General features: G+C 37.7%; 1 protein-coding gene across 7 annotated transcripts in view; it reads left to right on the top strand.

Annotated features, from left to right (window-relative positions):
* Window positions 1-18,734, top strand: part of LOC119661442 (kinase D-interacting substrate of 220 kDa) — a 164,546-nt gene that overhangs the window by 63,316 nt on the left and 82,496 nt on the right. Inside the window, exon 1 of one of the 7 annotated variants that reach the window (XM_038046506.1) lies at window positions 4,149-4,775. The exons of the other annotated variants lie outside the window; for them this stretch is intronic. Coding sequence (XP_037902434.1) covers window positions 4,734-4,775 — 42 coding nt within the window. The 5' untranslated portion in view covers window positions 4,149-4,733. Of the gene's footprint in view, window positions 1-4,148; window positions 4,776-18,734 lie in introns of those variants that run through there. 7 annotated transcript variants of the gene reach the window in all.

Genomic DNA, 18,734 nt, shown 5'->3' on the forward strand with positions numbered 1-18,734 from the left:
TTTTAACCACTTGGCGATCCTGTTAGGTATACTGCAAATTAACTTCCTGCAAATTTCTTTTGGGGTATTTGTCATCCTCCCCTGAACGATGATCAATTAATCAAGGTGCTAATATTCGCTATTCACATTCCAATATAAGAAAAATCCTATTCGCCCTTGGAAATACGGAATTCCTATTCGTATTCGTAATCGTAAATACGAATACGTTTGTATTCACTTTCGGGCGTGAGAATACAGCCGTATTCGTATTCACTTGTGCAAACACCAAAATATTCGTATATATTCGTATTAATAGAAAATCATCGTACGAATTTATTCGTATTTACGGATACAAATATGTCACTGGTTCCCATACATGCAAAAGGGGGGTGTAAAATGTGTTTTCACCGAGTATAGTCGAACATCAAATGAAAGGTCTCGATTACTTTATGAAGCCATCATTAGTTTTGGCACTGGCTGCAAAGAGGAGGAGTGCGGAGGTCGGAAAAGGACCAGTAACCAGGCCGCTTCTCAGAAACAACCCAAATATCGGAAAAAGAATGTGGTGCTCCATGCACATGGTATTTCGGCTTCAAAATACTCTTCGGTTTAAATAAAGCCAATAATAATATATTATATTACCATATTCATTATAACCATATTTTTTAGAAAATGACTGCGAACCCCCCTTAAGTTTATCCTAGAATTACTAACTTTGGCAGTAATAAAGGATGTACTATGGAGCTATTACTAACAGAATTATACTTGGCCAAAGTTGCCACTTCTGTGCAAATTTGCCTTTAGGTTTGTCCTCAAGGCATGAATAATCACTGAAGAACAAATTAAAGTTGAACTCGTCAGTACGTAAAATGTTTCACAATTTCTTCTCTCCTTCCTACATCAGATGACCTCTGACTAACTTTCACTTACTTCTGAAATATGGGCATAGCAAATTGCTTTCCTAGCTATTCTTCGAAGTAGATTCCTTGCCTGTCCTTGCATTTCAAATCATTTTAGAAGATGCCACACCGTTTATTTCGGCAGCAATATTTTTCAAAGCCATAAAAGGCTCTTGTTAAGCGAGTGAAGAATGCGACGATCAGCAGTTTACGATGTTTTTCATGTATTTTTTTTTTGTGACATACGAGAACTATGCATAAACCAAAAGGATCGGTCGCGCGGTCGGCAACAGAACACATGATAAAACCTTTTGATTTAAGTTAAAAGACACACTATCTTTCTTCTGGCAAGGATTTCTTACCGCGTCCCACCTACAATGCAGTTTGTATTTATTATGCAAAATAATGGACCTACTTTAGTCGAAAATACAAACAGTTCATCTGAATTATTAGAAGATAGTAAAATTTCAATGGAATCACGACAATCACGGGTTGAACAAAAGTACATAACTTAAATAAGTCCAAATCCCTCGTTGGTTTCTAATTATGCTAGGAACAAAAATTAAAAAAAAAACAATGTTTTCATACCAAATATATTTTGCAAAAATGCAGTTTTTTTGTTGAACACATTTGTGTTCTTATTTATCTGTCTATGAGTGTATTATATATGAAAAATGAGAGATAAAACATGAAGAAATATATTGTAAATAAGAAGCAAATTTCCAAGTTCGGAAATTGTAACCATTTATTTAATTTCAGAGCGACACATCTAAATAAATTGTTTGCTCTAATTTCTTAGCTTCTCGAATTTCTGCGAGTTTTAATTTTTGAACCGCTAATGTAATATTAGATTGTTGCACATGAAATGGCCGATTTGGTACTAAAATTTGAAACGGCTGTAAAGCTTACAAAAATTTATCTAATTAATCAAAATCGGTGCCAGTCGATTCAAAACACTTTTCCTGCGAGATACACGAGCATGTATGCCAGCTTCGTAGAAGTCCAATTGTCAGGGGTTGATAAACTCGTCGAAGGCAATTTTGATGACCTCTTCATTCCTCCATTGTTATTCCGCCAAAAAATGATCCAAATGCTTTAGAAAAGTGGTAGTCGGTTGGCGAAAGGTCCAGTGAATATGGTGGATGAGGTCGAGTCTCATATTGCAATTTTGAACGGTTGTTCTGGATTCATGAGGTCGTGCATTGTCGTGAAAGCGTATCACATCATTTCATTTGACTAATCTCGTCCGTTGAATACTCAATTTTTTGTGAATTTCCTCGTGTTTGGCACAGTATTTCTGTGCATTTATCGTTTCTCCAAGTGCCAAGAAAGAATAGTGGATAACTCCAGCTGTAGAGCACCAAACAGTCACCATTACCTTTTGCGTATGGAGGCTCGGTTTCGGCATATGCTTCCGTGGCTCATCAGCATCTAGCCATTGTCCTAATCGGCGACGATTGTCGTATAATATCCACTTTTCATCACATGTCACTATTCGGAGCAAAAAGGGATCGATTTTGTTGCGGAAGAGTAAAGAACTTCAAATTTCCATTCGAAACGCCATGTTTTGCTCCGTAAGGGCTTGCGGAACCCTTTTGTGGAGCTTTTTCACCTTTCCAAGTTGTTGCAAGTGTCGGGAAACTGTCGAATAGTGTACGCCCAGTTTCTCTGCAATGTCTCCCACAGACTGGCGTGTATCGGATTCGACTAGCAAACGCAGCTCGTCGTAATCAATCGATGGTTCTGGATGTCCACGTGGCTCATTTTGATGGTTTACGTCACCTGATCACAATTTTTCGAACCACCGCCGTGTGGTTCGTTCGCTTACCGTATCAGCTCCAAATTCGCTGTTAATGTTCCTGGTCGCTTCCGCTGCTTTATGACCGAGTTTGAACTCATACAGAAAAAGTATACATTCTTGGCTCTTTTCCAACCTTTTTTTCCTTTTTATTCACTGTTATCACAACGATGGTGAAAACCGAAATGACTCCTTGATTATATGTAGGAATATTTATACTTCATTATCCGACACCAACAGCGCCAACTGATGGTGGTTTGATATAGCAAAATCGTAACTAACTTCACTTGACTGCCAAATCGGCCATTTCATATACAACAACCTAATAATATCTGTCAATCTTATCAATGGTGGTAATTGTATTATAATGATGGTGTTGAATGTACTATAGGCTTCCAAGGCTTGGCCTATTTTTTCTGAGAGGATGTCAGCACCTTTTATTAACACGTCAGGACAGAATTTCACGGTTGATGAGCGTTATCCACAAGAAGTTAATATCGATTTGTAATTGATGCTTCCACATGTGTATTTCTCTAAATAAAAACATAGCGAACCTCACAGCTAATGATCGAAATTCCCTTGCCTTTAATTCTCCTCTTCATGAACACAACCTGCAAAATTATACTTTTGGCGATGACTAATTTCCATCTTGGTTTCCATGCTAAACTACGGTAGCTTGTAGTATTTTATACTGTGCCCAACAATACTAAAAATAAGTGTACTTGTCGCCGCTTATAATCAACTAATTGATGCAATGAAAAGTTTATAGCGGCACAAGTATCAATAAATTATCAATTGGCTGTTGTCCTAGACTTGCGTTTTCTTATTGAATCGAAGTCACTGTTTGGCGTTTTAGCCATTAGCATAGTTAGCTAGAGAGAAGCGGGGCTACTGTGTGATATAGAAATATGGTGAATATTTAAAAGGAGCAGGTATGCAAATCTGCAGGGTTATTCGATTACAAAAACATTTGATATTTAGAGAATTCATTAAAAATAGAGATAAATATATTATAGCAAAGATAGACTAACCTTAAGTGGAACGTAGCCTCGGACTTCAAATTACAACCCAAGCAAGTGCACATCGTATTTCCGAATTGTGGGCATTGCACCTTGCTTACTGCCGACGCTGAAAAGAATTTCGCAGTAGGATTAGCTTTACCACTCTTTGCAGTATTCATTTAATGCCCAACTCTTTATTATTACACAATTACAGTCAATATGTACAAGACTGAATTATCATATTTGTCAGCAACCACTGTACGCTCCCCTTGTCGTTCTCATATTATTCAGTCATTACGAAAAGGAGATAAGTAATAATAATACCGTTTCAAGATATTTGCCATGTAATCAAAAAGCGATAATAGCTCTCAGATAACAATAAACATTACATCTTTCCATCGAACAAGCACGTCACCAGTTCAAATCGTTAAATTCAGGCAGCATTGCTTAACAATTAAAAGTTTCTTACTTTTCCTCACATAAAAGTAGAATCATCGTTGGGAGCAAAAGCGTGTCTTAACATATACTAATGTTTACTCGAGAATATTATTCGTGTTAATAAAAAGATTATATAAGTTCTGTGTGATTGGAAGTGGTATCCGATTAATTAGGAAAGGAATGTTTATCCATATTCATTCTGCCTTAAGTATAATCTGGCGATGAACAAACGGCAAGGGTAAACAATAGCGCGCTTATCAGGACTCTCCAAGATTAAGATGTTTGCTCATCGACGGCTAACGCCATGTATTTAACTAATTTAAATATCGAGTCCCGCATTTCTATCGGAGTTTTTCTGATTTTTGCTCTGATTGTAGTAGTGCCTTCTTCCAGCTAGTTGTGTTCTCAAGTGCCAGAAACAGTGGTTTTCCATTAGATGCAAAACGGATTCAATTAATATAACCCAGAGGAAGTCAGAATAGTAATGCTATTGAAAAGTGTTGTGCAGTGATTTTATTCCACAGTTTTAGAAGTGATAAATAGATTTATCTGCTATTGATTAACGACAAGAATCCGTTATTTGAAAAGTGATTTGAAGAAGAAATTGCCGGCGGAGAAATGTTCAAAACACGACTCAGGCCCTCATCTAACGATCAAGAGGTAACCAATTTTAAACCATTCGTCAATTCCGAAATTCAATTTTGTAAAAATACGAATTGCGATTCGGTTCTGTCACCAAAATAGAATTGGATAAGTTTCATTAGAAAGTACGCCTAAAAGTGTAGTTTAAAATACATCCGAAAAGGAGCATCGTCTTATCTTTAACTTACTGAGAAAAATTCAGTCACTCTATAGAAAACGAATTAATATTATTCCCGAAACAAAACGTCATTCGCATTCCGGATATGTGAACGTAACAATAATCTTTCTTCTCGTTACAAACACTAAAATATAGAAATATTATACAACAACAATGTAGCAAGTATAACAAACAGTTCGAAATATGTGACATTATCCGTCTTTACTGCACGTTCGCTATCTGACATGTATAAATATCATAAAATTGCCATATAATTATTTGGTGATTAACTGGCACTTAACTTACTGCTGCTAACTACTCACTTGGATCGTGTTTGTTCTACCGATAATACTCTAGACACTACTGAAAATGGCAGTTACGTTAAAGATGGAGCGGCGCGTTTTATGAAAACAAAGATTTTAATGCTTTGCAAAGTTTAAGAACATTTCTTTTAGTTGGATCCCTGACAAATTAAACCTATAATCACCTATATTTAGTGTGTTTATCACCGTGGACTTACCATTGACAGAAAGAGACCATTTTCTGAAATATTTGGACACTCACTAATTCATCATAAATTGTGAAAGATAAAAAACATGAGTCAAACATTAAAGATAAAAAATTGTTCACTTGTTCATGCAGTGTAAAGGTTAAATTTGGGTTATAAACGCGTTAAGAAATATATAATTTAAGGCGCAGCAAAATAATGAAAATTAAGGCCAAGAAGAAATCATCATTTCATTATGTATAGCATGCATACTATTATATAAAACTCCCAAAGATTCTTGCAGCTGGACCAAACCTTGTATTATTTGGGTTACAATATATTCAGATTTATTCGAAGTGATGCATTTTCACTTCCCCAAAATATTGAGATCAACTTTAAGCTTTTCGCAGAATCATTTCACATTTGGAGAATTAAAGATATTTTTGGAGAGGAAATAAAGCTTCTAAGATTGCATTATCATTGCATTTACAGGGTGGGCCAATTGTCAATTTATGTCATGTTAGGTTGTTGTTGTTGTTATGAAATGACCGATTTGGTGCTAAAATTCGAAACGAATTTATTTAATTAATCAAAATAGGTGCCAGTCGATTCAAAACACTTCTCCAAGCGAGATTCAAGAGCATGTATGCCAGTTTCGTTGGGTGTTGATAAACTCGTCGAAGGTATTATAATTTTGAGGTCTCTTCATTCCTAAATTGTTTTTCCGCCAAAAAATGATCCAAATGCATAAAAAAGTGGTAGTCGGTTGGCGGAAGGTCCGGTGAATATAGTGGATGAGGCAGAGTCTGATACTGCAATTCGTTCAACTTTTGAACCGTTGCTCTGGTTACATGAGGTCGTGCATTGTCGTGAAGGAGTATCAGTATCTCAGCCGTTGAATATCCAACTTTTGGTGCATTTCCTCGAGTTGATCACAGTATTTCTGTGCATTTATCGTTTCTCCAGGTACCAAAAAAGAATAGTGGATAACTCCAGACCACCAAACAGTCACCATTCCCTTCTTCGGATGGAGGTTCGGTTCCGGCATATGCTTCGGTGGCTCATCAGCATCTAGCCATTGTCCTGATCGGCGACGATTGTCGTATAATATCCACTTTTTATCACATGTCACTATTCGGTGCAAAAAGGGATCGCTTCTGTTGTGGGAGAGTAAAGAACTGCAAATTTTCATTCGAAGCGCCATGTTTTGCTCCGTAAGGGCATGCGGAACCCATTTGTCGAGCTTTTTCACCTTTCCAAGTTGTTGCAAGTGCCGGAAAACTGTCGAATAGTGTACGCCCAGTTTCTCTGTCAATGTCTCTCACAGACTGACGTGTATCGGATTCGACTAGCAAACGCAGCTCGTCCTTGTCAATCGATGGTCCTGGATGTCCACGTGGCTTACTTTGAAGGTTTACGGCGCCTGACCGGAATTTTTCGAACCACCGCCATGTGGTTTGTTCGCTTACCGTATCAGCTCCAAATGCGCTATTAATGCTCCTGGTCGCCTCCGTTGCTTTATGACCGAGTTTGAATACACAGAAAAAGTATATGTTCTTGGCTCTTTTCCATCCTTTTTTCCTTTTTATTCACTGTTATTAAAACGATGGTCAAAACTGAAATGACTCCTTGATTAAATGAATTTGTAATGTAATGTTGTTGTATGTAATGAGTATTTATACTTCATTATCCGACACCAACAGCGCAAAGTGGTGGTGGTTTGATACAGCAAAATCGCAACTAATTTCACTTGATTGGCAAATCGGCCATTTCATATGCAATAACCTAATATATAAAATAATAATATAATCGTGCTTGAAGAGATCGGAATGATTGCCGCCACTGAAAAATAACATAGATTTTAAATCGTTCCTTTTTCGAATTTTCGGCAACTCTAGCTTGATGGAGATGTCAACACCAACTGCTCCAGGTGGGGTTTTTAACCCAGGTGCCCCTTACTCTCTTCCTGCTCTAGCCACCCACATTTTCGAATTTTGTCGAGAGAAGTGACGAACCGGATCCAGACAAGTTTATTCCGCTACTAAGCAGACTAAAGCTAAAGAAGATCGTGATTATGATTTTCGGTTCATTATGTTTGGTGTGTGAATTAAGAATTGGATTTTTTTGGCAAATTTCTATGCTTTATTGTAAAGAGGCTATCAAAGACTTTTGCAAATCCTTAGAGCAGCTCATGGATTCCTTTCCGATAGAACTGGTCATCTTTGGATGCAATCCATGCATCAACCCATTTTTTGACATCGGCATATGATGTGCAGTGAAGATCTGCCAGGGCATGGGCCATCGATCGGAAAAAGCAGTAGTCGGACGGAATGAGTATAGCGAGTGGATTTTCCCATTTAAGCGTTCCCAAGCATGACCTGACCGATTTCGCAACATGTGGCCGAGCATTGTCATGTTAAAGACTAACTTTATCATGTCTCTGCTCAAATTGTGGCCGCTTTTTAAGGTTTTGTGTAAAACAAAACCTTATTAAAATCGATTCAATGTCTGTCTGTCTGTCTGTCACACGCATTTTTCTCCAAAACTGCTAAGCCGATCCGAACGAAATTTGGTGGACAGATGGGAACTATGAAATCCCACGCATACAGTGAGCGGCATAAATTTAGGTGGAGTTTAAAGGGGGGCTCCCCATACATGCAAAGGGGGAATTCAAAAAATTTTTTCACCGAATATAGTTGCGTAGGGTGTCAAATGAAAGGTCTCGATTGGTACTTTCCGACTGATATTAGTTTTGGCATAAATTGCAAAGTGCGTGAGTAAGGAGTCAAAATGTAGTTGAAGTGAGACAGGACTAATTTTCGGAAACTACCCAACCTAAAATTCTGAAAAAAATCAGGGTGGTGCGCCTAGATGAAATCTAGGCCTCAAAATATGTCCCATTCCGATATCTGCTCAAATAAATTTACTAATAGTATATTACTACTTTTTAGAAATTTACTGAAAAACCCCCCTTAAATTCATCCTAGCACTTCCGAATTTTGTACCAGCATAGGGGACAATATTTCGTATATATGTGCTAGTTCATAGAAATCAAGCAATTAACGCCAAGTTATAGCAGTTGAAACTTAGCAATTTCGCGCGAGTTTACTGCTTCCAAAGCCATGCAAATCAGATGCTGACGTCATAATTACCCGGAATAATTGACATTCGCGTGGAATATTAAAGTCACATTTATGAAGCTATTTATCTGCAGCCCTTTTTAAGGTTTTGTGTAAAACACTTATGTGAAATCTAATCTTCGAGAGATGTCCCATTCCGGTATCTGCTCAAAAAATTTACTAATAGTATATTATCAACTTTTAGAAATAGACTAAAAAACTCCCCTTAAGTTCAACCTAAGTGTACTAAATTTTGCACCAACATAGAGGACAGCCTTGTGCATACACATGCCAGGTTTCATGAAAATCCAACTATTAGTGGGAAAGTTGTAGCAGTTCAAACTTATCAATTTCGTGCTATTTAACAGCATCCTAAGTCATACAAATAAGATGCTGACGTCATAATTAACGAGAATAATTGAAATTCGAGTGAAATATTAAAATTCCATTCAAGAAGAATCTAATTCTCCCTAGCCCTTTTTAAGGTTTTGTGTGAAACAAAACCTTATTAGAATCGATTCGATGTCTGTCTGTCTGTCACACCCGATTTATTCGGAAACGGCTGGACCGATCGTCGCGAAAATTAGTAGGAGTATGTGATCTGCCATTCCCTTTATATGCAGCACCTGACGCCATTTTGTGTTAAGTTTAAGAGGGGGGCTCCCCATACATGTGAAAGGAGGATGCAAAATTTTTTTTCACAGAATGTAGCCATGTGGGGTATCAAATGAAAGGTATCAATTAGTACTTTTCGAAACTGGTTCAATATTTGATATTGGGTGAAACATAGGGGAGTTAGGGCTCAAAATATGACCCCCAAAAAGTGTTACAGGTCTCGTTCTCAGAACCTATCCAATCGAAAAATCTGAAAAAAATCGCAGTAGTGCATCTCTACGAAATCTAGGCCTCAAAATATATCCGGTTCCGATATCTGCACAAATAAAGTTAATAATAGCATATTTCCACATTTTAGAAATTCACCCGGCACCCCCCTTATGTTCATCCCGGAAGTACAAAATTTGGCATGCGTATAATGAAGAATATAATACACAATTTGGTGAAGTTTGAAGAAAATCAAACTATTATTAACAAAGTTATAGGGGGTGAGACTTTCCATTTTTTGTGAATTTCGTGCACTCTACAACCTGCATGACGTCATCATCACATATCAATTCGTCAATACCACAACGAAGTAAGTTCGTATGAATTGGGTGGAAAAGAATTATTTTGTTTTAGTTTTTTAATCATTTGTATATGAATATCAATTATTCCAACGGGACATGTGTATATGTAGGTATATAGTATATGCATTCTAAAGGACTTTGCGGGTAGTGCCTAATTCAGATAGATATAAGAAGTAAATCGGAAATATGGGTACGATCAATCTATATACGTGCCTATATGTGTACAGTATTCGAAAATAGGCAGTTTGTTTGTTTAGGGTGAACGTAACATCTACGGCTGTAATATGTACGTATGTCTCGTAGTTTTGTAGCTGTATACGGATAGAAAAATGTGAGTTGAAATTTGTTAGATAAGATGAACACAAAACCTTTATACTCGAAGCGCGAGCTTCCGGTATTCCGACTTGTTTTTAAATGCTTTGCTCAAATTTCCGGTTTTAACAGCTCATAATAAACGACGCCCAGCTAACCCCACCATATACAGAGAAAAACATTGGATGCGCGAATATTCGCCTTTGGAATGGAAGTCGATGGTTCATCGAGCCTTACCGACGTCTTCCTGTATTTAGGGTTATCCTACAGAATTATTACCATACGATGCAAGAAACCTTTTCCTTGTTTATGAAAAAAAGAAAATTTTTATTTTTTAAATATCGAATAGTGAGTTGTTGTTCCTCATAAATCGGTATTTGGAGGACCAGTTATCCTCTTCCTCAGTGATTTTTTGTGAAAAGACAGGAAGAGGACAACAGGTCCTCAAAATACCGCTATATGAGGAATAAAAGACTCACTATTCGGCATTAAAAAATGGTCTTTATTTCATTATAAAATAAGCCGAAAAAAAGACACACAAAACCGAAGAATAAACTTATCCTTGTTGCCGGGCGAGCAGCTTTTCACAATTGCAAAATCGTCTTTGTCAATCTCCTTTTTTCTGGGTCGTTCTAAGTGCATGTAAAAGTTTTTAAATGGTTGTTCCATAAACTCCGAGTAATTCTACGAGCTCTTCTTGAGTTTGACCCGAGTTTTCTTTTAGTGCTTCCTGTTATTTGGCATCATCAATTTTTTTAGCTGTCCGGGGCGGTCTTTGTCACTGATGTCAAAATCACCACTTTTGCAACGTTGTAAAATTGTGTTTTTGATAGAACGTCTCGTCCGCATCCTTTTATCTTCAAGAAAAAATAGTGCAACAAAACTTCCGGCAAATGCGGCTTTTTTCTCAAATTTTCTGAATTTTTAATCGCCGATTTTGTTGACACGCGCTCGTATTATTTGGTAATTCACTGTTTGAAAGCTATCAAATACCCCATCAAAATGAGGCACTAATTCATGAGCTACTTTAACTTGTTCATCTAGTAGAATATTCCGGTTCTTAATTCGCACACCTAATATGAATCTAATAACTCTTGCTGAACTTAATTAAACAACAATCTTCTTTACGCATTACTTTATATACAGATATTTTATCTATATATTTCTTTGAAAATGTCAATCAATTTTTCAACCAGCGGTCAGCGGCTGGCTGCAAAGTGTTGCGAGACAGATTCCTACAATCGCCGTGCGGCTTTCATCCGGATGCTGACAATTAGGCGAGTTGCTCAGTCTGGTGTGTTCCGGGTTGTTCAGCCGTGGTGAGTTGTGCCGCGATTATTTCGGTGTGGAGTTCGGGTGAATCTTCACTAAACCGCTTACACACTGCAGCGCCTCCACAAGAAGATTACGATATCCTGTAGGAGGCAATGTTGTCAGCATTGCGCCCACCCGTGATTATTACTCCGATTTGACCCAGATACTTAATCACAGCTGAGGCGAGTGATATCCGACATCCGGTCACGATAAATCTCCCACTGCCACCAGCGAGATTAGGAGTACGATCTTCCATACCACAGTCTAGCGCTCTAACCACTGAATCATCCACACATGAGGGCTTCTAAAATTTTAAGATTTTTAAACAAACTGAGTGTACAAATTGAACCTTCGTGAACTCATATATATTTGCATGAGAATCTAAAAAACCATTCATATCTGAAGCGCTAAGCTTCCAGCCGCTGACTTGTTCAGTTTTGAGTCTCCAATAATTTTCTTTTTCTGCCAAAATATCTCTCAATTAATTTTTCAGAAGTTTCGACGTATGCTTTGGATCGTTGACATACCCTTTTCTGAAATGCCCAAAAACACGTGGGGCTTCAGATGTAATTCGTGCGGAAAGATCGACACCACTCCACTAAAGTAGCATACAACAGGAAAACTTCACTAATTTCCAAATCAAATAAATATATAGGTATATATGCTTTTCAAAATCGGTTGTCTGTCTGTCTGTCTGTCACACGCACTTTTCTGAGAAACGGCTATACGATTGACGCGAAATTTGATGAACTGTTAAGGCTCATGCATGTAGTAATTTACATCTTCCTACATTGAGTTCTTTCACCGAATATAGTCATGTTGGGTATCAAATAAAACGTCTCGATTATTGCTTTTGAAAAACAGTCTTAGTTTGTTGGAAAGGAGACAAATGCGAGGGGTCGAAAATCCAGGCGTCAAAATACTCTCAATATCGATATCTTCTCAAGTTAAATTAATGATGGTAATTACTATTTTTTTTTTTGGGAACTTGACTAGAGACCCCCCTTGAGTTAATCATGCAGTATGAAGCATGATATCCCGAAATTTGATCAAAATCTTACCATTACTAACAGAGTTCTGGTAGCTCAAAGTTGTCTTTTCCGTGTAAATTTAATGCAATCCAAAATACTAAATATCAATATCACATTAAAGTGAGTAGTTTAACATGCTAAATATGCTATACATATACATTATGGGCTACGTACTAATGGGATTGTTCTGCATTCAAATATACTTGCATAAGAACCAAACAAAACCTTTCATATCTGAAGCGTCTAGCGTTTTTTTTATCAAGCGCTTCTGAACTCTGAATCCAATTGGGTGGTTTACAATTTGTTTTCGTCGCTTCAAAGTGCTTCACCCTAAGTTGCGATGGGTCGGTACTTAATGTTCTACGAGAAATTTGGGGTTTACAAGACATTTCTTCCAATTAGACTATTCTTGCTAACATAAATAATTTTGAAGGAAGTGATAATTTAAAATTACAACAACTATAACTATCGTACTATGACCATTAAGAAATTTTCCCACAATTGTGCTATTTTTTGTCGGATCTATTTCAACTATTGTGACGTCATAACTTTAGAATTGTATTAATTTCTTAATTATACGTTTATTTAATTTATAAACGTTTTAACCTAATTATGTTTTAATTAGTGATGGATTTGATTTGTGGGGTGATTTCTGCAGCATCCAAAACAATAATTAAGACTGTCAACATATTTATATTCCGGAATCATGGCCGTCTAACTCCTTCCAAAGCGTTCGAAATTGACTGGGTTCGTTACGCAAATCCCTCTCTGCACCTGACAACCATTCAAAAGCGCTGCGATGATTGTGCTGAGGCCAATATGGTTGAATATCTCGATCTAGTAACTCCAGATTTGATTCCAGGTTCTTCGATGTTTGCGTTTGCCTTTGTGCATTAAATATGACGAACCACAATCTCAGTCAAAAAAAAATCGTTCTGCATTTGTTCTGGTCCGACATCAAGTGGACGTACACTAGAATCCTCGATTTTTCAAAAAAAATCAAAATCTTATATCTTTTCTTCCTGAATAACAGGTTTCAGAATGGTAGTGGTCCTTCCTTTTTCATCTCCAGCATAAGTTTGATTTTTGAATGTACTCTATTGAGAGATTCATCATCATCATCATCAACGGCGTGGTATAGGCCTGTCTTAATAAGTAACTCCAGACATCCCGGTTTTGCGCCGAGGTCCACCATTTCGATATCCCTAAAAGCTGTCTGGCGTCCTGACCTACGCCATCGCTCCATCTTAGGCAGGGTCTGCCTCGTCTTCTTTTCCTACCGTAGATATTGCCCTTATACACTTTCCGGGTGGGATCATCCTCATCCATACGGATTAAGTGACCCGCCCACCGTAACCTATTGAGCCGGATTTTATCCACAACCGGACGGTCATGGTATCGCTCATAGATTTCGTCATTGTGCAGGCTACGGAATCGTCCATCCTCATGTAGGGGGCCAAAAGTTCTTCGGAGCGATTGAGCGTATATAAACACTATATTTTCCGATAATGGCAATACCGCTTCAAAATCTTGAAATAAGACCAGCCAAAGTTAACTTCGTTTCCAGTTGGCCATGAAGATTTTACTGATGAACGAGAAGAAAGGGTTTTCCATCGGGGCTCTTTTTAGTTACTGAAGTAATTTGCTTTCATGCAAATTCCGATCGGCTTCATATGTTTACTCAACTTACCTTCCCATTGCAGACCACTTTGCTGATAAAATCAATCCACTACCAGAAGGATTGCTTCTTTGATACAAATACTCATATACAGAACAATAGCGGATTTTGCGACCGACCGAGGTCAAGTTCATAAAGTTGTACATAGGATTCTTGATGCACTATATTGCTGTATATAACTCATATTTTGTCTCCGATGACGACTCTGCCCCTTGTCTTTGATCCATTGGTACGAAATCCACTTTACGACCTTCGATGTCAATATAAGGCCTGCAATGCTTCTACGAATGGTGCACGTGATATACTCAACTATTGTACAAGCTTCGTTGTAGTACTCAACGCTTTCGCCTTTGGTTTAGACCACACTACGTCGTCATGAACACCCAAAAGGCTTCCGTTGCCAGCGCTATAAATCTAACTTTCTTTTTCAAAACTTCAGTTTGATGATGCCGCCTAGTTGGCTTCTCATTTACAGAAACTTGTTGACAGAATATCTGTAACACAAATAAAAAAAAATACCGCAATTTTCAGATCGGCAGGCTGCCTACCTAGAAATGTTGATTTAATCGTTTTTTACGGAATGGAAAAGTTCCCAGGCTACGGTCTCAGTTTTCAACCTTATAAGGAACCCACAATTTCGGGGAATTTTCTAGTCAATTAAATCAGGTTGATAGTGTCAACTATTCAACTGCAGAGAAGTTAATGAATTCTTAATAATTCATATGATCAGCAAATCTCTCTGCTCTTTAATAAGTAACCGTGGTACTCATCTCACACAAACGATTCTCTTAAAAAACAGATATGAAAAGTGTTCATAAAAGAAAGACTCCTTGTAATATTCCTAAACGGAAAATATTGAAACCAAACCGCAATAATCACGAAGGAAGTACTATTCTTTGCAGATAATTACAACTTTTTGCGGCGGAAAGAGGCACAAATTTCAAGGTCTTGAGAGGAAAATTTGATATATTTTGTGTGTGAGCGTTTATTAAAAATGTTCAGCATCGGTGAAGAAGCCCGTAAAAATTCTCGCTTACAGCCTAAACAAATGTGTCCGGCGGTTTGACCGAATCATTTTCCATTCAATCACCCGTCGCCTAAAGAGTCCTAACTGACAGGCCAGCTGTATTCCATCCACGTAATTGACAGGCCGAACTGTCCGCTATCCGTTGCTTATCACTAGAGCGAGCGCGAATGGTATTAATATCCTTTACCGCTACTTTCATCTCTCCGATTATTCCCCCGCAAAACCACCATTTTAATTTTGTAATATTTCGTGTTCTGAACTTGATCTTATAGTTCTATCTTTTCAGATGATTATTTATTCCAACAGCCTGCATGCAGTGCAAGCTCATTTCTCCTGATCTCCGCTCAAATCAAACTCCAGGTTTCGCTATATGCTTCGGTGGTTCATCAGCATCCAGCCATTGCGCTGATCAGAGACGATTGTCGTATAATATCCACTTTTCACCACATGTCACTATTCTCTGCAAAAAGGGGTTGCTTCTATTGCGGGTGAGTAAAGCACTGCAAATGTCCATCCGAAGCGCCATGTTTCGCTCCGTAAGGGCTTGCGGGACCCATTTGTCAAGCTTTTTCACCTTTCCAAGTTGTTGCAAGTGCCGCGAAACTGTCGAATAGTGTACACCCAGTTAATCTGCAATGTCTCTCACAGACTGACGTGTGTCGAATTCGCCTAGCACACGCAGCTCGTCGTTATCAATCGATGGGCCTGGATGTCCATGTGGTTCACTTTGAAGGTTTACGTCGCCTGACCGGCATTTTTCGAACCACCGCCGTGTAGTTTGTTCCCTTATCGTATCAGCTCCAAATGCGCTGTTAATGTTTTTGGTCGCCTCCGCCGCGTTATGACCGAGTTTGAACTCATACAGAAAAAGTATACGTTCTTGGCTCTTTTCCATCCTTTTTTCCTTTCTATTCACTGTTATCACAACGATGGTCCAAACTGAAATGATTCCTTGATTAAATGTAGGAGTATTTATGCTTCATTATTCGACACCAACAACGCCAACTGGTGGTGGTTTGATACAGCAAAATCACAACTAACTTCACTTGATTGCCAAATCGGCCATTTCATATGCAGCAACCTAATACAATCCCGATAAAAGTACTGATCAATTAATCTCTATTAAGATAATAATGTGTCCGAATAGCTGAGTGGTTAGAGGGCGAGGCTGTCGTACGGAAGGTCGCGGTTCAAATCTCACTGGTGGCAGTGGAATTTGTATCGTGATTTGACGTTGGACACCAGTCGACTCAGCTGTGAATGAGTACCTGAGTCAAATCAGGGTAATAATCTCGGGCGAGCGCAATGCTGACCACATTGCCTCCTAGTGTACCGTTACGGTCTTGAATGAAGTGCTCTAACACACTTCAAGGCCCTGATCCAACATGGATTTTTGCGCCAACGATTATTATTATTATTAAGATAATAATCGATTAGTTAAACGAATTTCATTACTCGATCCATGCCAACCCTGTCTAGGGATTTATTTATTATGAGTAGTGAATAAATCGGAATGCCTCAGATTTTGTTTGCTGTTGTATGCTGATTCTTCTTTTATTCTATCCTTTTATCAGGTTGACCATTTTCTTCGACCTATTTTTCCTGTATGTATTTTTCCTGTATTTACCTGTTCATTTGTCCCCGTACATGCAAAAGGTGGGTTTAATTTTTTTTCTGATCAAATATAGTCATGTGGGGTATCAAATAAAAGGTCTCGATTGGTACTTTCTGAAGCCGAAGTCTTAGTTTTGACATTTATTCGAAAGATGGGGAGTGAAATGCGCCAATATAGGCTGTAATATAGAGCAGGATTCTACGGATTTTGGTGCAAATCGCACTATTACTAGCAAAGTTATAATAGGTCAGGCTTTGAATCCCAATATCACCCGAAAGTGGATATTCTCACATAATATATTACGTGTTACGTACTAATGAGACAAATGCACACTCAAATATATTTATAAAACAAAATACACAAAACCTTTCTTACCTGAAGCGTACAGCTTCCGGTTTCCCGACTTGTATATTATTTACAATACGTCATGCATATAAATTATATTTAAGTTGAAAACCGCCTAGTAAGTGCAAGCCTAAGCCGGTCGAGCCTAATCTAATTTTTTTTGTCATGACTCAGGACACCTTTATATCCCTAAACAAAATTTTATAACTGATTTCTCTGTCTCATATATTCATCATTTATATCATTAGATTCGTTAATTTTTTGATAAGAAATGTTTCTTTGCATTTTAGCTGAAATTTATGCATCTTTATAAAATAGAACTTTTAAGAGGATTTATATTTGAATCATGAAATCAATCACGGCAAAAGCTCATAATGAACGTTTTTAACTGAACATGCCACACAAAATAAGTAGTCCTGAAGACTGGTGGATTGCTTTGAAATCCTTTTCTTGTTATCAACAAATCCAGCCCTGCCTGGACTGCATCTCGTTTCTTTTACATACAATATGATCAACTATATGCTCATATCTTTTGTACGCTCATTTATGTATTTCTCTAAAAGAAGCCGTAATAGACTCTATTTCGAACCTATCTACGCATGTTATCATTCAAGCGAAATTCATCCGATCTCTAGTATTCCGCCATTGGGGATAAAAGATATATAATGGTTTCCTTCAACAATTTACTGACTTTGTGATAAATGTATACTATTTCTCGAAGAACTTGTTGATTGACTAGCTCTCAACTGGTTTATACGCATCTTTATCTAGCAGTGCGTTCCCCTGTATCTTGTAAAAGGTAGTTACTTAGTTCAAACAACAAGAAGTATTCGTAAATAAGACTCCAAGGCTAATTGCACGGGACTATCAACTAAAACATAAAAACAATCTACTTTTCCACTTTAAAGCAAAGATAAAAAAGGAAAAGGGGATTTAGGATATTCTAATCTAATCAGACCATTTGATAAAATTTTTCAAGGCGATAATAAACTAAATACAGAACCTTCCATTGTCTACGATTTCATTCTATTCGTGAAAATTTCGGTGAACTAACAATAAATATGAGAGCATAACACGCCACTTGTTTGCTGAGTAATTTTCAGAAGAAATATTTCCAAAAATATCAAATTGATTATCGGTTAAACCCCATTTTTATATCCAATATAAATCTTATTTTAATCTTAAAATATGCATCACATGGCTCAGTCCTGCACACAGACCAATTATCTTAGCCTGTAACTTACATTGGATTGAATCTGCGTAACGATCGATTAGGTATGTAACCGGTTCCGAATGATTATCCATGTAGTGAAGACTGATTCATTCACCTTAGCAGATACTTTTTTTTTGCAGGGAAGACACCATTGCACTTTCGCCTCTGCTATGTTATGCTTATGATTCCGAAGAAAACACGTTAAGGATCTGGATTTGCAAGTTGTTCAAGTGAAGCGGTCGTTAACTGTATCTTTAGGTCGAGGACGCTTCTAAAATCGTGTCGGGCGGTGTATTCACGGGGCCCCGTAATATATTGCTTGATTGAAACCAGAATTCCCAATGAACTGACCTTGCTGCACTAGTCAATGGTTCGAGGTGTATATATTTTTGTTAGAATTCGGGTTTTATAGCGTTTTGAGCGCTGGCAGACAATACTAAATTGTTGATACTTTAATTCCCTTATAAGAAAACATCTTTTCAAGCTGTCTGAGTT

The sequence above is a fragment of the Hermetia illucens genome, chromosome 1, assembly GCF_905115235.1.
Source record: "Hermetia illucens chromosome 1, iHerIll2.2.curated.20191125, whole genome shotgun sequence".
Taxonomy (NCBI): Eukaryota; Metazoa; Arthropoda; class Insecta; order Diptera; family Stratiomyidae; genus Hermetia; species Hermetia illucens.